Source organism: Leuresthes tenuis, unplaced genomic scaffold, assembly GCF_036924035.1.
Source record: "Leuresthes tenuis unplaced genomic scaffold, fLeuTen1.0.hap1 SCAF_4, whole genome shotgun sequence".
NCBI lineage: Eukaryota > Metazoa > Chordata > Actinopteri > Atheriniformes > Atherinopsidae > Leuresthes > Leuresthes tenuis.
In genome coordinates, this window is record NW_027325358.1 from 6,422,641 (window position 1) to 6,441,781 (window position 19,141).

The 19,141-nt window shown below is 39.0% G+C and overlaps 2 protein-coding genes across 3 annotated transcripts; both read left to right on the forward strand.

Annotated features, from left to right (window-relative positions):
* Nucleotides 1–3,709: 3,709 nt before the first annotated feature.
* metrnlb (meteorin like, glial cell differentiation regulator b) lies at nucleotides 3,710–8,542 on the forward strand. The gene is made up of 5 exons (XM_072384274.1): nucleotides 3,710–4,294; nucleotides 5,214–5,397; nucleotides 5,490–5,715; nucleotides 7,052–7,111; nucleotides 7,591–8,542. Exons 1-5 carry the CDS (start codon nucleotides 4,200–4,202, stop codon nucleotides 7,905–7,907), a joined length of 882 nt encoding a protein of 293 aa, XP_072240375.1. The 5' UTR covers nucleotides 3,710–4,199; the 3' UTR covers nucleotides 7,908–8,542.
* A 4,656-nt stretch (nucleotides 8,543–13,198) lies between these two features.
* LOC140305392 (polymeric immunoglobulin receptor-like) lies at nucleotides 13,199–18,094 on the forward strand. Of its 2 annotated transcripts, XM_072384256.1 has the most exons (8): nucleotides 13,199–13,283; nucleotides 13,428–13,754; nucleotides 14,351–14,668; nucleotides 14,821–15,114; nucleotides 15,776–15,853; nucleotides 16,643–16,753; nucleotides 16,842–16,891; nucleotides 17,615–18,094. In XM_072384256.1, the coding sequence occupies exons 1-8, from the start codon at nucleotides 13,247–13,249 to the stop codon at nucleotides 17,786–17,788; spliced, it is 1,389 nt and encodes a 462-aa protein (XP_072240357.1). In that variant the 5' UTR covers nucleotides 13,199–13,246; the 3' UTR covers nucleotides 17,789–18,094. The 2 variants fall into 2 exon arrangements, with proteins under 2 accessions (XP_072240357.1, XP_072240358.1); XM_072384257.1 differs by lacking the exon at nucleotides 16,643–16,753 and having other exon boundaries at nucleotides 13,201–13,283.
* The last annotated feature ends 1,047 nt before the right edge of the window (nucleotides 18,095–19,141 follow it).

The following is a 19,141-nucleotide window of genomic DNA, read 5'->3' on the forward strand; positions in this document are numbered from 1 at the left end:
TAAACGCAAAAACTGAACTTTCTGGCATCTCATTCAAATGATCCAGGTTACCGAGTAAAAGAAAAACACAATTTGTAATACAGAAAAGTATTCCAAACATAAAAAAAAACTGGAAAAAGTTGTTGCTACGATTCAGTCACGCTTGGTTGCACAAGCTTTGGCCACAATGACAGCCACTGTTACAGCCATCTAGTTTCTCTGTTGCTTCAGGTCATTGTCTTGCTCATAACCCCCATCTTAAGCCTGATTTCTGACACAGGGTGAGACATTTTGTTCTAAAATGCTTTAGTAAAAATACAATTTGCTGATTCTTTCTAAGCCTATGATATCAGAGGCAGCAGAGCAGCCACGGGGCATAATAGAACCTCCACCATGTTTTACTGCAGGAAAAATTCTTTTATGAGCTTCATTTCAAATGGATGCCCCAGAATATGTGCTTAAACAACTGTTTCTTATACAGAATCGTTTTTGCAGATATTAGCCTGAACTTTTTGCGCCTTTCTGTCGTTTGTGGTGTCCCCCTAAATCTTAATTCATGCAGCCCTGCTTGGATCAGTATAGAGTGTATAGTACATGCTGTAACCCCGGCTCTGGACAGCTTTTGGTCAGACAGAAGCTGTTATGTGGTAGTGATCTTTGCAGATCCTTCACATTCAGTTTTTTCTTAGTATCATTGTGAAACTGCTTGATAACATCATCAACTGTTGAAACAGGGAAGTTAAGAACTTTGACGATTACTTTGTAATCTTTGGAATTGGTATGTTTTCAATAATTTTATTAGTTAGGTCAGGTCATATGAACAAATCTAACACAAATAATCTATTTTATTTGAGGAACCAATTTAAACTCATCAAACGGACACCAGCAGCCGTACCCAGAAAACATTTGATGTATTTATTCTCAATAAAAAAAAAGCTTTTATGTTGACACTCAATAACTTTTTTTATTTTACATTCTGAGTCAATAATTCACTCCATGGTCAGTAAACCTAATGTATCTCCTGTGAAGGGTGTTGTTTAGCACAGCCATAGGGAAATCATATACCAGTAACTTATACGTAGTAACAAGCCTGAATTGTTTTAAATGTTAGATTTATTTATTTTGTTTTAATAGTAGAAGGTAAAGAGAGAATCACCAAGTACATCAGTAAATGCTGTTATTCTTTAGATGAAGGTTTCAGCATTTTTAAGTCCTGCTGGAGCTTTTGTAGTTCTGAAAGTTCCTGATCAACCTAAACGGATATGAAAAAGAGGATCTTATCATATGATCTTTCTGCTTTACAAAGTTTTACTTTCACTGCCTCACTGCTCTCTTACTATGCGGGGAGTTGTGAAGTGGCATACTTCCCTGATAAATGTTCTTTCCCCTCTTTCAACAACTTCTGCTGTTGCCCTTGAGCAAGACACTTCGGCTCATTATAGGTCCTGTGGAGTTGCCCTGTAGGTAAATTAAGATTTCTTAAAAAGAAAGAGGAAATAAAGGTCAGTGGGGTTGAAATAAGAGATATAGGAATGTATGTGTGCAGCTCCGTGAGGAAGCAGTGTGAAGACAGACGGAGTGTTCCTCCTGTCAGGCTACTTGAGAAGAGCCAGGTGATCGTGGGGGGGGGGAGGTCAGAGGCTCTGCTGCTCTGTAAATACTTCACATGGTGAAGGAGCATCTGAGGTCAAATAGCACATCAGCAGCAACCCTTTGCGGTAGTGACGATTAAATTCAAGCTCAGACTCCCACTGCAGCCGAAGTCTGTTGTGTTTATGGAGGGAGTGTGTTTATTTCAAAGCTGGGGAGGGGGAGGGCAGTGTGATTTTTTTTCTTTTTCTTCTTTTTCTGTTGGGGTTTTCCTTCTGTCTTTTTTAAAAAAATTTTTTACTGTAAAGCTGCACCACTGCAGTTGTGAGATACAAGTACGAGCAAATTTAGGTAAGTAGATGGATCTGAGTTAATTTTATTTGTGAGGCACTTACGCGTTAAACAGGGAGACTGGGTGAAACAATAAAATAAGTAAAATCAGGCCACTTAAAGTACGAGGACGCTGTGTGAGATATATACATTTATAAACAGTTCAATAATCCACAAACCTAAAACCGATATTTTATTCACAATAGAACATATAAAATGTTTCTATTTGAAAAATATTAGGTTATCTCAAATTTGATGGCAGCAAAAAAGTTGGGATGGAGGCAACAAAAGGCTGAAAACAGTCAAATTAGAAAGTAAAAGAAAAAAAAAACACCTGTAGGAACTAATTAGGTTACTTGGCTATCATTAGGTATTGATGTAATACAAGAGTATGGATTCATAGCCTTGAAGAAGTCTAGGTGCAAGACTGGCCTGCATGCTGCCCAGATCTTTCACCAACTGAAAATATTTGGAGTATCATGAAACGCCAAATATGACAAATAATCCAGGAATGTTGAGCAGCTAGAATCCTATATAAGACAAGAGTGGGACAACATTCCACTTCCAAACTGGTCTCCTCAGTTCCCAGATGTTTGCAGACTGAAGATGAGCTGAGATTCGAGAGGAGCTCATATTTTTCATGAAATGCGTTCTATTGTGAATGAAATATTGGTTTATTAGAATCTGCAAATCAGTGCATTCTGTTTTTATTTACATTTTGCCCATCTTTCCCAACACTTTCGGAATTGAGGTTGATCAGAGAGCAACCAAAACAAAATTAAGGCAACGTAATTAATTAGAAAATAGCAAACCAACATAAAGGCAGTTTATCCCTTATTTATGATGTTGCGTTCATACTGACCCATAAGTCTTCCTCATTTTCTGTATGTCAGTTAAGAATATGGACCCATTATGAAGTGTGGTCTATCATAAGGGAGCACCGTTTTTCTCTCATCTCTAGTGTCGGTATGAGTATCAATAATAGGCCTAAAGCTATAGGTATTGGATAGTGTTCTGTTTTAAGCCTTATACTAAAGCTGACAGGCTACATAAATGCTTCTTACAACAGCGCTTTGTCAGTTATGTGAATTCTGTGTGAGTGCAGTGTGTTTGCAGAGGGGGGAGAGGGTGTAGAGGAGTTTGTTCCAGTATTTCTCGAAATGCGTTACATTGCTCTGGCAGTCCGGGGGAATGTGACAACTCAGTATCATGCTCACAGCTCCGTCTGTTTTCTCACGGGAAAAACCGACTGGGATCCAAACAGGCGTTTAGAGCACATGCGTGACTTTTTTTTATTTTTTATGTCCGGACCTTCATTTCTTTTCCGAGAAGATTGGAGGCTGTGAGACCGCGCAGCGGAGCTAGAATAGAAACACCATCTACAGTTGCTTTCGAAATTAGGTATAAAAGATAAGGTGACACTTAAAGCTCTTTGCACTTAACGTGCCTATGAATAAGCTTGTGGTTTAGAGGTCAGTGGCTGTTTCAGGTTTGTAGGAGCTGTCGATGTCATTGGATGCTGCTGCTGTTTCAGACTTGCATGCTGATCTAATTTTCGCGGTTATAATATGATCCATGTGTTTGTAAAGCCAACACTCTCTCACACACAGGTTGTTTTCAGGGGGCTGAAGGAAGACTTACTAGATAGGAAACTGCTTGGTAAACACACTTGACTTGATCAGTGTGCCCGTGAAGTTAGCTCCTGCCAACATGCTTTTTATTTGTCCTTGTTTTCACCTGCTGATATTTCATTTTTGTTTTGTTCGTCATTCTTAGCGTTTTAAATGAACTCATTACCTGAAGCCTCGGCGAGCTCTGCTGGATGTTTAGTAACAGCCAAGCCCTGGTCAATTAGTCCAATTTTATTTGTGAGCAAACTTAATCTCTGTGCTGAACTGCGTGGGCCTCCACTTATCTTTCAGGCGAATCTGTGGGAGTGGTTTGGAGCGAGCGCTCGCGTGTCATTCAAGCGCAGTCAGCAGCTGGCACGCGCCCTCGCTGACGTGAAGCGGAGAGCTCACAGCGAAAGTTTTTTTTTAATTTTCATTAATCAAGACTCTGTGGTCCCGCTGCGCGTGCGCACAGTTCCTTTAACAAACTTGTGGCCGTGCTTTTTCAGTCTCAGACGCAGATTTAGCCTTGGTTGAATCCGTCATGTAGCCTGCGCGCGCCCATTGTGTATTTTGGGATTATTTTCACTGGATAATTGTGGGTCGGGAGCTGCAGATAGGGTCTGGTTGGTGCGGTCTGGTGTGGTGTAGTGCGCGGGATCCGGTGACCGCCGGGGCGGACAGGCCACCATGCTCCGGCCGTGGGTTGCGCACTGGATCACAGCTGTGCTCCTGTGTCGGACGATGGCACAGTACTCCAGCGACCAGTGCAGCTGGCGAGGAAGGTGAGGATGGGACCGAGATAAAACTTTCTGATCAGTCGAAGAAAATGGTGATTTATCATGCAATGACAGGCTCAGAAATGCACACACATTCAGTTCGTTCAGGTATGTTAAAACGCGTGCTATTCTCCAAGTTTTTCATCAGTTTACTGATTAATTCTTAGTTAATGCTGAGCAGTTAGGAAGTGAGCTCTTATCTGTATTTAAGAAAGGGAGGTTTTGTGTTTGTCCGTTATGTATAACAAAGCCTAAAACGGTAATTTCAAGGTTGTTCTCATAAAGGGCAGTCGAAACTCGGATTAAAATAACCTAATAAATGAAAATGGAAGATCAGGATGTTCCGGCCGCCACTATTTCTGGTTACTATTGCGAAAGGCAGTGACTTCATTTTTGAGCAACGTACAGTAGAACCAACAGATGGAGAGAAACGCCTTAATTAGACTTTAACTCTTTCAACAACGTTCTGCAAATGTTTTACGCAAAGCAATACTCCCCTGAGGGTTTTGTAAATGTATATGATCACAGGAATGTCTCTGCTCCAGTTCCTATCTTAAGTAAACACAGCCATATGGCGCCTTTGATTACTCCTTCAAGTCCCCCCAAGTCGTAAAAAATGAAAGGCTTTACTTTACATTGTGGTGTTGTAAAGTTTAATCGCCTCAAACGTCTAAAGATTTTTATCAGCTTTCAGGCCATTCACATCACATACAAGTGAAAGATTTCTTTGCCAGCAACTGTTACTCCACATTAGTTTTATGCATCTCCTGTATATGTTTGTTTAACTTTGCATGCTGTTAGAGATTTCTGAGTCACATGAGTATCTTTTGGTAGCTAAAATCTGCTGCTACGTTTAGGTTTTCAGTCATATTCTCTACTCTATCAGCTCTCTATATGTGATATGTGTCTGTCTCTTTATCTGTAGTGGTTTGAGCCATGAGTCTCATCGCAGGGATGTGGAGCAGGTATATCTTCGCTGCTCTCAGGGGTCTCTGGAGTGGCTCTACCCCACAGGGGCCATCATTGTAAACCTGCGACCGAACATAGAGCAGTCATCAGGACACAGGGCAAGTCTCCATGTGTGCATCAAGGCCCAAATCCACTCCCAGGTAGAGCATGAGACCAAAAAGAGGAAATTAACATCTAGAGTTTGGATGAATGTATTTGGGTAGTGTACCATTTCTCAATGTGTCCTTTTCAGGGTTCTCGTGTGTATCTAGAGCATGAAGGGGATCTGAGGCTGCTGCTTTCAGACGAGGACCAGGCTCGGGGTGCAGTGCAGTGTTTCAGCCTGGCAGGGGGGGCTCTGTTTGTGGAGGCCATCCCCCAGAGAGACATCAGTCGGAGGATCACAGCTTTCCAATATGAGCTGGTGTCCAACCAGGGACCAGGGGCTCACATGTACACATACTTGCAAACTGGTTCAGGTGAGTGGCAATTTTGTTATTTTTATTAGTAGTGCAACTTTTTTAAGTCAATGTGTAACAATGTAATTCAAACTTTAATTCCCTCACAGTATTAATCTCATGTAAAAAGAAAGTTGGACCTGCAAATGTGTCAAATGTTCAATTATCAATGAACCATAGTAAGAATCTGTTCTAACTATTATTGCATTAAAACAGTTTCTGTAAGGAAGCCAGCAATATATAGTTTGTGCACATTAAATACACCAACATGTATTTTGAGTTTCCAGTACATTTATAAGCAGTTAGTTCAGAAAAACAGAAGGAGTTCATTTTTATTAATCTATTAATATGTATGTGCATTTTCAATTGTGCCATAAAATGTGTTGATTAAGAAAAATATAGGTAGTGGCAGATAACTACCTTCTGGAAAAGTTGGTATAAGAATAAAAGCCAAATGCTGCACTAAAATAAAAGGATATGTAAATAAAATTACCGTACAAGACTAACCAGTACTCTTTCAAGAGCACACAGCTGCAACATTAGTTGTTAAAAGGTCCACAAATTGTTTCCGTCACCAACATTTCATCATGTTCACTTATTCACATTCAAGTTAGCGCCACCAATTGCTAATGTCAATGAACCAAGCCTGAATCTCATTACAATTATGAATAAAAATGCACATATTTTCACATTTTGTTAGGACAGTTTTCCGAAAATTCTGTTAAAACATATTAAACATTTGGAGAAAGACCCAGTGTGTGATAAAGTGACTTTTTCACAACAGTTTCTAGTGTTTGGAACTGGACCTTCACATTGACTGTTTTGTATATTGTCTACAGCGACAATGGCCTGTTACACTCTGACAGAGGATACTGACAGACATGAGGCTGACAGACAGGAGATGGTCTGAAAATGTTTTTAGTAACAACAGGCCATGTCACTTTTTAACCCTTGTTTTATCAGCTTACACTCATGACACCCCCGAACCACCCATACACACACACACACACACACACACACGCACACACACACACACACACACACCCTGGTGTCAGCCACACATATGAAAATAAGCAGGCCAATCAAGAGATCTTGTCAGGGTCAAGCACAAGGGTCAGCCAATCCTGCCTCAGCTGTCAATCAAGAACAGCAACCCCCCCCCCGCCGCTTTCTTCTTAAAGATAGAGTTTTGGGTAGCCCACCCACATGAGAGAGGAGGTGAAGAGGGGAAGGCCGGACCTTCATTGAATAAGCTTAAGCTTGAACCAATGTATTAGTGACATAAAAACGACATGAAAATAAGAGCTTTTTACATTGAAATCATGAAACAGTTTTACATTTCCTTTTTTCTTTTTAGTCACCTGCAAACCCTGTTCAGATGAGGAGGTCCTCATGGCTGTATGCACCAGTGACTTTGGTAAATATGTGGACACAAATGCATATGTACACACTAAATAGGTAGTTTGACACTGAAAAATGTGTTTATTTCTTTTCTTGCCAAGAATGGGATGAGATCCTTTTAAAGCTACTCAGGAAACATAATTTAATGAGTTTATACCTCATTAGTTTGATTCTTACGAAAACCAGTGTGACAATCAACATATTTAGATGACACTAGAAAAAAAAAAGAATTAATGTGTTAAGTCTTAATAAACCAGACTTAAAATGCACATAAATGTGTTTGTCCAGGCAAAAATGTAAGAATTTGAACTCCTCAAAGCCGAACTATCACACCCAGATAATGCGATCGAGAGTTGAATTACTCCTGTATGTATACTTTAAACTAGAATAGAATAAAGCCATGTTCTATTGTGAGAAAAAGTAATTTAGTTGCAATTTAACCCTGTTTTAATTTGAGTTTCCTTCTCTTTATCTCGCCCCCTCTCATACCTGTAGTTGGCAGTGGTACTTTTCGAGGTGTGGCGTCTGCCACTAATGAGCACTCCCTGGTTGTGGTGACTCTAAGCCGATTGTTCCATCAGAAGAGCGGTATGTTTGCTTGGGGTGGAGCCAGAGGACGAGGCTGGAGGGGACGTGTCAATGTTCCCGCCCAGTGCAGTGTGCACCCAGGAGAGGATGAGTACCTTTTGACTGGCTCTATCCATTTTGGTGAGGCCTGGCTTGGCTGTGCACCTCGATACAAGGAATTCTTGAAGTTGTATATCAGAGCACAGAAAGCTGGAACAAACCCCTGTCAAATAGACACAAACTAAGAAATTCTTCATGGCTGGGGAAAAAAACTTTAAAAACAAAAAAATCTATGGGCAAGTCATGTATGGAGGGATGGATAAGGTATACGCAGGCTTAAAGTCCTTGGTCATTGTGAAAAGCTTCTTTTCCTGATTAGTTTCAGTGTTTTGCTGCAGAAAAGACATTTGGACACCTCCGTAGCCAACCTGCTCCCTAAACCCAGTTTGACTGCTCATTTTTACTGCATGTGTAAATGTCTCTGTAAATGTGTGCATTACTGGCAGAGAGTGAGTGAATGAATGAATGATTTGTGTAAATTTAAATTTGTGCCTGACTTATTAGCATTTTTATTGTGAGGATGAAACTGTTCATTCTTGAAATGAAACATTGCTTTGTAAAAAGCTTTCTGTAAAATTTAGGAGTCTTCTGACAGAAGTGTATAGTATGCAGCTCTGTGAGTCTATATGTACTAAATTTGTGTGTTTTTTGCTAATGAGTTCAAAGGGTCTTTACATATTTACAGAAAATAAATGTTTTGCTGTTTTTTTTGTAAACAAAGGGTGTACAGTTGATTTATTTCTTTGTGAAAGCACAAAACAAACTCCAAGCCCATTTCCAAAATAGTTGAGATGATGCATAAAATATAAAGGGAAACAAGATGCAAATCTCATAAACTAATATTTAATTCACAATACAAAATAGACAACATATCAAATATTAAAAGTGAGTCATTTTACTATTTCTTGAAAAATACAAGTTCATCTTGAATTTGATTTGCAGCAACACATGACAGCAAAGATGTTGGGATGGGACAACAAAAGGCTGGAAAAATGTGTGGTATGAAAGGGAAACATGGACAAACAGGTTGCAGATTATTTGGTGTCTTGGCAGCAGGTTAGTAACATGATTTTATATATAAAAAAGAAAATCTTAGAGAGGCAAAGATTGGGAGTGGCTCAGCAATTTGCCAAAAACTGGGTCCACAAATTGAACAATTTCAGAATATTGTTCCCCAATGTAAAAATGTGTAGACTGAATATTCCATCATTTACAGTACATAATGTCAAAATATTCAGAGAATCTGGAGACATCCCTGTGCGTAAGGGACATGGGTGACAGTCAACACTAGATGCCTGTGATCTTCGGGCCCTCAGGCAGCTCTGCATTAAAAACAGACCTGATTCTGTGATAGGAATCCCTACATGGGCTCAGGAACACTTTCAGAAATCACTGTGCCATCCACAAATGCAAATTTGCTCTGTCATGCAAAGAAGAAGCCCAATGTGAACATAATGTCTTGATGACTGAGGCAAAGTGGAAAACTGTTCTGTGGTCAGATAATTAGAAATTTAGAGTTGTATTTGAAATGTAGTGGCCATGTCGTCTGTATTTAGGAGGATAGATCATCCAGGCTCTTATCAGCACTCACTTAAAAAGTCTGCGTCTCTGATGGTATGGGGGTGCATTAGTACCTATGGAACTGACAGCTTGCACATCTGGAAAGGCTCCATCAAGGATGAAAGGTATACAAAGATTTCAGAGCAACATATGCTCCCGTCCAGATGACATCTGACACATTTAAGGGAAGGTCTTGCATTTTTCAGCAAGTTATTGCTGAACCACATACTGCTTCTATAACAACAGCATGGCTTCAGAGTAGATGAGTCCAGTTGCAGGACTGACCTGCCTGCAGTCCAGACCTTTTTGCCAACTGAAAACATCTGGAGCCTGAAACATAAAATATAACAAAATGTCCCAGGACTGTTGAGAAGCAGCATCCTATCTCAGACAAGAATTGGACAACATTCCTTTCCCAAAGGTCCAATAACTGGTCTCCTCAGTTCCCAGATGTTTACAGACTGATGTTACAAGAAGAGATGCTTCACAGTGGTAAACTCATTTTTCTGAAATATATTGCTACCATCAAATTAAAGATGAGTTAATATTTTTTCATGAAAATAGGGTGTTGTCTTCTGACTGGAAGCATCACCTGCTTTCCTCAAGAACCTTCCAGGCCAACCTACCTGAAACCTTGTTACTGTGAATGAAATATTGATTGTGAGATTTGGAAAATGTTTTCTTTTACATTTTACACTACACTTCCTAACTTTTCTGGGGGAACTGGGGTCTTGTAATGCCTATGTGTGCAGCGGAGTTCAGTATTGCTGAGCAGAAAATGGAAAACCTGAAGGAATAAAAGTTACCAGCCACTTTACTGGTCCACTTGGATGCGGACAAAGACATATTGTCCACCTACCCATAAGAAAAAAAATCATTATGAGTGCTTAGTGACCATTTGCTGGCAGGACAGCAGGAGTGCGTCAATGCTGTCGTCGCTACCCCTGTGGAGCCACTCTTCTGGTTGGCACCCTCTTTCCCTGCATGTGTGTGTTCATTCACTGCCAAATGAGAGGAGCAGCAATTATGTTTTTTTCCACCTCAGCAGGGATTTTTCTCTTGAGTTTCATGGAAGAAACATAGCTCTCATACCAGTTGAAAATGTCTAAACAGACAATCTGTTGATTACAGTGATGACGTACAAGGTTGACACAGTGTTTGGGTTTAGTGATATAGCCTCATATCAGCAGAAAGTTGTCTTCCACAGTGAAAAGCTATTGGCAGATATTTGATTGAGATTGGATAGTTTCTTTAAGGTTTGGTGGGTGGGGAGCTGGAAGAGGAGGCGGATGTGCACCTCTCCCTCTGCCTGCTGTCAACAGAAGTGTGTGTGTGAGATGCTTTCTCTCCTTCCCCAGGAAGAGCAAGAATGGATGGAATGTCCCCTTCCTGCACACACTCTCACACACATTTGTGTGGCTATCGCTGTGAGTATATTTGTTGACGCGATGCATTCCTTTAACCTTAATCTTAACGGTCATGACGAAATTCTCATTTCACTTTTATTTTCATTTAAACTATTTATGATTCTTCTCTATGTGTGTTGTGTTTTGTGTTGTTGCTGCTGTCTTACAAACAACATCTTTGATATCAATGAGACTGTTCTGATAACCCTAATATAGATGTGATGGTAATGATAAAGAAATGCTAAAACCTAATTTCATAAATCTCATAAAAACAGATCTTTGAACACATGTTAGGGAGTGATGACCTGAAAAAAAGTCTTCACTGTTTCAAAAACTCAAACTTATCCTCACAAAGATAACATCCCACAAAGTCAAAACCAGAGTGGACCTGAATCTGCCAGGTTTGACCTTTGCATTGGAGGTACATGGTTCCACTTCATAAGTGTAAAGAAATGAGGAGGAAAACAAAAGCAACTGAGGGGAAATAACCGAAGGAGCTGGATTTCTCTCAGTTGGACACAGACACACAGACACACAGCCACACACACAGTTGGTGAATCATTGCTCGCTAGTTTACAATAGGTCCACAGTTTGTGCCGTGTAAGCTGTTTGTGACAGATAAACTCAATAGTCCAGCATTCACATTTTATCAAATTACATCTGAATCCTTCAATGACATCCTGTAAGAAGCTTGCCTTTTTTCTAGGATCCTTCCTGTTTTTCATTGATAGGCTATCTGTTAACAATATGTGGTCTAAAGATGGTAATTAATAAAGCAAAACAATAACATTTGTTTATGAGAATAAAGCTAATTGATTTCACAGAAGTGAGACGACTAAAGTAAGCGAGCAGGGCATCAAGACACAGCATGAAGGTTTAAGATAGATTTCATAGAACTTAGAGGGTCACTTTATAGCACGTCTCACATATACTGAGGGCTGCGTGTATGTGCATGCATGTTTGTTTTGGGTTGTAGTTCGAGAAGACCACAACACACGCGCCCTATGTACTGCTGACATGCAAACAGGGCCAAACTACAGAAACCCAACCCACAACAGCAACACACAGCCAGCCTGGCAACAGCCCAGCTCGTCTTGGCATCCTCGCTAATTCTGGACACACTTATCCCTCTGCGCGGGGGGCCTTAATGTCAACCTTTTGGTGTGAGAGTGTGTGAGATATGGAAACAGTTTGTCCTACAGTATGCAAGAGGCACAGCTGAGCGGTCAGCTGGAGTCCAGGGAATGGCTGAGCTCAGGGAAAATGCACATGCATGCTCCCACCCACATACTGAGTACCACCACTGACATTTTTTAATGCACTGGTTTGGGGGCGGGGGTCAGTTGTTTAACATGGTGGAACAGTATTTTAGGTTGTGTTTGGATTCTAAAGGGGGTTCAGATGATATGACATTTGGTGCATTCCTAGATGAGATGGATGAGTTGTTCACTTAAGTTCTAACAAATGCATTAAACACTTTCTGTGCTATACTGATGTAAAAGGAGCAAAACATTAAAAAAAAACTAACAAAATTATTAATAAATATGGATGTTATGGCCATTTAGGGATGTTAAGCTGCAGTTAAATACAAAATCATGAATTTAAAGCCATTTCACAATTAGTAAATTCGCATTGTTGTACTTTATTTGTTGTTATTTCATTTCATATTTTCCTATTGTATGATTTATTCATTTTGAGAATCTTATCACTTTCACTAAAGGCTGTTGGACTCCACTGATTTCCTCATCTGTGGTGAACTGTCACATCCATCTCTTGGCATTCAAGGCAAACTTTTGACACAGTTTATATATTTACATCAATAATCATAGTGATCAGTTAAGATTAAAGATGGTTGAAAATAATTATGAAGATATGTGTTAATAGTTTAAATTGCAAAAAAGTAACATTGTGAATTAATTTCTGTTTATGATGTTTTAATTAATCTAAAGTCTCCATCTGATTTTTAGCATTTTTTACCAAGAAAATTAAGAAAAAATAAGTTAATTTAAAATGCAACAGTAACTTCAGAGGCCGTTTATGAAATTGATGGTTGAAATTATCAAAATAGGACTTGAAAATAAGGATATTAAACATTTCCAACATAGAACAACTTTAGCAAAGGGCAAGTTTTATAAAATTCTGGGTTTAGCTATTTTGCCATAGCAGAAGGGTGTTGGGTGGGAGCGCCCCCCTCTGGTAGAAAAATTAAGTGCCACAGCAAATTCAGGGACAATGCAGGGGTTTGAAACCCCAAAATGATGCATTTGTTTAATTAATCAAAAATTTTATTCACACAAGTTGATATTTTCTTTATGACCGCAATGATTTTCTCATTTATTGTATATCACTAACTTCCACTGCCAACTAAGAGGTTAAAAATGTCATTCACAAATTCAAAATGGAAACAAATGACCTCATAATGCCAAGCATTGCTGATCTTTTTGAAGAAGTGAGAATTCTCTGCACGTAACCAGTGTACTAATAAAAGCTGTGGGCGTCACCTGAAAGCATAAGATACACTTCCTCTAAAGTTTCTTTTTCTTTGAAGCAAAACAAAGATGTGGAGCCTTCAGAAGCTGCTGTTGATCCTCTACCGTAAGTTATTTACTGTCAATCAATACTTACGTCTGTCATGTAGCCAGGAGCTGAACACTTTTAGGAAATGGCTGAACGGAAAACCACTCCATGTTATCAGACGTGGTCATTACAAAGTCTTTTTCATGTTCTTCTTCTTTCCAGCTGCTCTGAGTTGTGTGACCAGTGCAGCAGGTGTGATCCATGTGTTTGGATACGAGGGCAGAGATGTTCAGGTTTCCTGCTCCTATGATCAAGGTTATGAGGATTATGAGAAGTACCTGTGTAAGAATGACTGTGGCGACAGCGATGTTCTTATTACAACGTCAGAGAGAAATAAAACCAAATACTCCATCTATGATGACAAGAGGACAAGAATCTGCACAACGACCATCTCTGATCTTCATTCAAAGGATGTTGGGAAATACTGGTGTGGAGTGACAAGGACTGGAAAGGACATCTACACTGAAGTAAAACTAGAAACAAGAAAAGGTAATTAATAAAAGTTTCTACAACTGAATTTTTGAGTAAAATTCAAATGTAAGGGATTAATAAATTACTACATTTGTGTGTGCGATAAATACAAGAGGTGGAAGTGGTATAAAATTAGAACCGGGACAGGATTTCCTCTGTCACCACAACAGACCACCACACCTCTGCTCTGTTAAGTAGATCATTTTCCTCCATTACGACATGTAATGTTGTTGCAAAAAAAAAAGAAACGATAACCACACACAAATCAGTCCTGTGTACAGCATAGAGTGAAATTAAAGCAGACATATTCAATTATTTTTCTAAAACTTTCATTTAAGTGAACAAGAATCCATATGAATGTAGAAAGATGCAGCCTAAAATGAGACAGAAGACTGTTTGTGAACAGATCCGATGGTCCAGAACCAGACTGTGAAATTACTCTTTGGACAAATAAAACTATAGCAAAACAGACACGGAAGTGAACTTCCTAGAGTTCAGATGTGTAACGTTGTATGTGAAGGAAATATAAACATCAAACAGAAAGTAGAAATGTCTTTAGTGACACCTTTATTTAGCTGTAACCTGCATCTTCTGTGTGTTTATTTTCTGAACAGACAGCTGCTGTGCAGATGTGATTAAACTCCAAGGTTACGAGGAAGGTTCAGTGTCCATCAGTTGTCCCTATGAGTCTCAGTATACCAACAACCTGAAGTACATCTGCAGAGGAAACCAGCCCTCCACATGTCTGCAGCAGGCAGTAATCACCTCTGACAACATACAAAAAAGACGATTCAGGCTCACTGATGACAAAATGTCAAGATTCACAGTGAAAATTACCAGTCTGACTCTAGAAGATTCTGGGTTGTACCTTTGTGGTGTTCACAGAAACACAGGACTGGATGTTTTCTCTGCTGTTCTCCTGGAAGTCAGAGGTGAGAGGTCATAATTATGCATCACAGTATGCAAATGAGCAAAAAGAACAAAGAGCTTTGTGTGAAAATGTTATCCAGACAGCATTCATTATCTCTCTGAATATTTCTAGACAGTTCTAGTAATAGATAATCTTAATCTCTCTGTCTGTCAGAATGGTGCTGTGTGAAGTCAGAGACCATGAGCGGCATTGTGGGACGTCCAGTAACTTTGCAGTGTCCCTATCCACCTCAACACCAGAAAAACAGGAAGTTCCTCTGTAAAGGAGACCAACGCAACAACTGCAGAGACATGACGAGTCAAAGCAGGTTCACACTGCACAATGTCTCCTCCAACTCTTTCTCAGTGACGATCGCAGAGCTGGAAGCAGGTGATGCTGGAACGTACTGGTGTGGCTCAGACTCACAGTGGAGTTTTGGAAACTACACCAAGATTCACTTGTCAGAGGGTAAGATCAGCAGAGATGTCCCTGAGAATAGTATCAAAGAGCAACAGCTACGATGATGTAATGGTAATAGTTTGTGCTACTTTGTTCAGTAGCATTAGAAAAACACAGAAAATCATGCCTTTGGACACAAATCAACATTATATTCATGTGACAATAGTTAATAGTTTTGCAATGAGCCTGCAGTTCACATATTGTACTGAGGATTTCAGACACACCCACGTCTTAAAGATAAAAGTATGTCATTTGAGTAAAGGGGGACCTGTGCCCCTGACTGAATTACTCACGAGACGCAACATACTGTAGACATTTGGCCTCCCTTTAGTTTTAGTGTTAGCACAATCCAAGTGTGGCTTTTTTTCACTCAAAGCTCATCACCGAACCATTGCACTAAAATTTGTCAAAAGCTAAATGACGGAACAAATGGAAAGTTTGACCTGACGATAACGTCAAATGAACAGCTGAGAGATCACGAGTTATCGTCTTAATCTGAGCAAAAATGTCATGCCCGTTGCACACAAAGTCCCTTCTGGCTGCCCCAGATGACAGTCGGTGGATCATCCTCTGATCAACAACATCAGAATCTCTCATGTCAAACAGCTGCCGACAAACACTGCTGATAGTAAAAATGATGAGCTGTACTTACAGTCTTCTTCTTTGACAGTTTATCAGCAGCAGACCAGCACTGTGGAAACAGCAGGACTTACCAATTCATCACATGTTCCCAGCAAACCTATTACAGGTACAATATATATGTGTGTGCACGTAGGATTAATCAAGGGATTTTTTAAAACTTTTGATTTATGACAACATTTTGAGTTTGTCCTTCAGGGGGTGAATGTTAGTAAAGACAATCTAAAGTGTGACAGATATCAGTTTGCAGTAGAGATACATAACTAGTTATTTTACCACAAGTACTACATTAAAGGACACAACTGAAGTAGTTGTATTTATTTTTGTAATGTTTGATCGTTTATCCTTATTTGCCAGCTTACTTTACTCACTAAAGATTTCACACAAATAAAAGAACTGCGTAAGAGATGCTTTGTGATGGATTAAGATGTATGTTAAAATGCTGTATGTCAAACACTTGGATGATTAATATAAAACCTGTCATATTTTAAAGTTTTGGGCTGTTAAATAAGCAAAGCAAACATATCTGACACTATTTGCTCACTTTATTAAAAATAATACATATAATTACGGTTTCAGCCTGATATGTCATGGGGCTTCATCGTCATCAGTTACAAAGGGAAAATATTATAAGTCTCACTGGATTTAGAGTTACAGGTTCACGAGTGCTTTTAATACTTAATTATAATTTGATACTTTTACATAAGAAACATATTTATTGAAAGAGTTGTACTTTTGCATTGTTGCATTAATACTTTTTACCTAAGAGAAGACGCTAAATACTTCTTCCACCTCAAACAAACTTGATCTTGTGGCCTCACATTTAATTTTCAGTGGTAGTGAAATAGTGGCATGCTGTTTCAGGAAGTAAAGTCTGTGGTTTCATTCTGTATTTTAGACATAGCTCCATTGGCTCCTGTGGTTTCCATTGTATCTGCTATGCTGCTGCTGCTGATAGTGACATGTGTCCTGGTCAAAGTTTATAAGCGCAAATGTTACAGAGTGAGAGGTATGTTTCATGCATAAATCTGTTCAGTTATGAATATTTGCAAACACATGCATGCAAACAAATGTGTTCTTATGCTTTATGTTTCCAGGAACTGACGACACTGGAAACGGAAGTGAACTCAAAGCAGTGGACACACAGGTAGTGACCGGTTCAGCAGTTGTTATAAGACTGGTGTGATAAAAATACTATGGTGTTTTTTTTATTTAAAAGAAAGAGGCTGGTACAGCTGAAGAGTCCCATAAATATCCTTAGGAAGTTTCATTGCAATCTGTCTATCTATTGAGACTGAGTTCAAGTCTGCTGAATTTATAGATATTCTTTAAACAGAAGGGGGCTTCACTCTCTAACTTTCTTCCTATTGTCTGAGAACACTTCCTTTGCCGACACTTCTTCTGCCACTTGTTTCCAGTCATTTGAATAGATGGTACGTTTACACCAGACTTTCTTACAACAGTGAAAGTTGAATGTTGTTTAACACTTTAAAGTGCTGCTGTTGTTGAGAACATGTTTTTGCATGAGGCACAACTTAATCTATGAACACACAGAGCTCCATCTGTGTGGCTGCAGTGTGGTTAGCTGAAGTGGTGGAAGGGAGAATTTCTAAAATGAGTTAATTTTATTAGAAAAATTAAACCTTAAACCAAATGTTACAGTGATTTGAGCTGTCAAGCAATATGTCATGCTCCAGAGCAAAAAACATTACCAGAAGCAATGACCAAGCGACTCATTATCGGGCCATTTTGTTATCATCTGTGGCTACAGTGGCAAAAAAATTATATGAATATGACAACCAGTCACACTGCAGCATCTGTTTGTGATTTGTATGTGAAGTTGTTCTTTTATTTGTTGCTTTTATTTTAGATTTATGAAAATAACGATGCTGTGGTAATGCACTCAAAGAGGAACACCTCCAAATTGCAGAGTGTCTGTTACCAGTATGACAACGACTATGAGGACCAACCGGACTATGAAAACTTCACTGCTGATGGGGAAATCTACTGTAATCAGGTCTACAATAACATTGATAGGATATGAAAAGTGTGAACAGATTATTGCATCCATGTGTAACTGAACCTTTTTTTTTTATTACCCTCTTCAAAATATTGTTGGTCCAGACTTGTTTTATTGATATCATTATGTTATTAGTATACTATTACAGTACTTTGAGATGTTTGCTTTCCAGTTTCAATAATTTGCATTGCTTAATGTGAAAAATAAACTGTCTGTGGCCATTTATTAAAATTGAATATAATTAAAAACAGATACAAAGAAATATAGGTTGTCTGCTTGCTTATGCTGTAGAAAAAGTGAATGAAAAAAATAAACTCAAAGAAAACGTTTTTTTGTGAGTTCAGTAATCATTGAAACACTGTATGAGTATTTGATTAGACTTTCTAAATAGGACAGAAATTGAAAAGAAAAGAAACGCACCTCACATCTTAGTCCCTCCTACCAATAAGTGTTGAGGAAGAACGGTCAAGGGTATTTAACGAGCATGAGACATTCTTGTGCTGGTGTCAGCACCTTAAACAGAGGTTGGTTAAATAAGACATCTGACACAGCTTGTAATGGTGTATTTTGTCTAATTAAGCCAGAGTAGGACAATGAATTTCAACAATCTTCAAACAGAGATAGAAATAAAAGAAAATAACAACAAGGTGATGATCAGTATTGTATATCAGATCAATGCATCCTGTAAACCAAGTTTATCTCCTCAGTTGATCTGATTGTAAGTTGGAGCTGTACTTTTCTTGAGAGGAGGCTTGACACTTGACATGCCTAACAAATGTCTCTTCTCTGCTTCGTGTGAGACGCTGAGCCCTCAGCTGGTGCTGTTTCCATGTTACATTCAATGCATTACACACTCATTATGCTGCAGAATATTAAAGAGCTTAAATTTTCATATATACAGTATTAGTAGATACAGTATTTTGTCTTCACTGCAGTCACAGCATATTATGGAGCACACCAGATATATATGTGCAGACATGCAGTATAAGTAAGGTCAAATACAATGTTACTTAGGTGACAAATACGTTTTAACTGTTTGGTTACAGATGCCTGAATCATTCTGGAGTTAAAGCTGTTCCACTTTCTAGTAAACTGTTTCAACAAGGCACCACAGCATTTTCTGAAACTCCCACAAAATGTGACCTATTAATAAGTGTTCCTGAACAAGACTTCCTAAAATTTTGCAATGGCAAGCATATCATAGCAGAGGTGAATATCTCAGCCCAGTCTGTCATTTTTCTGTGTAAAGAAATTAACTTAAAATGTTACTTCATTTAACTAACCTAAAAGCATTGCATGTTTCTAAGATAAATGCAAAATTACAAGACAAAAGTTTTATCGATATATAAACAAAGCCTATGCAAAAGAGGAAGTGGG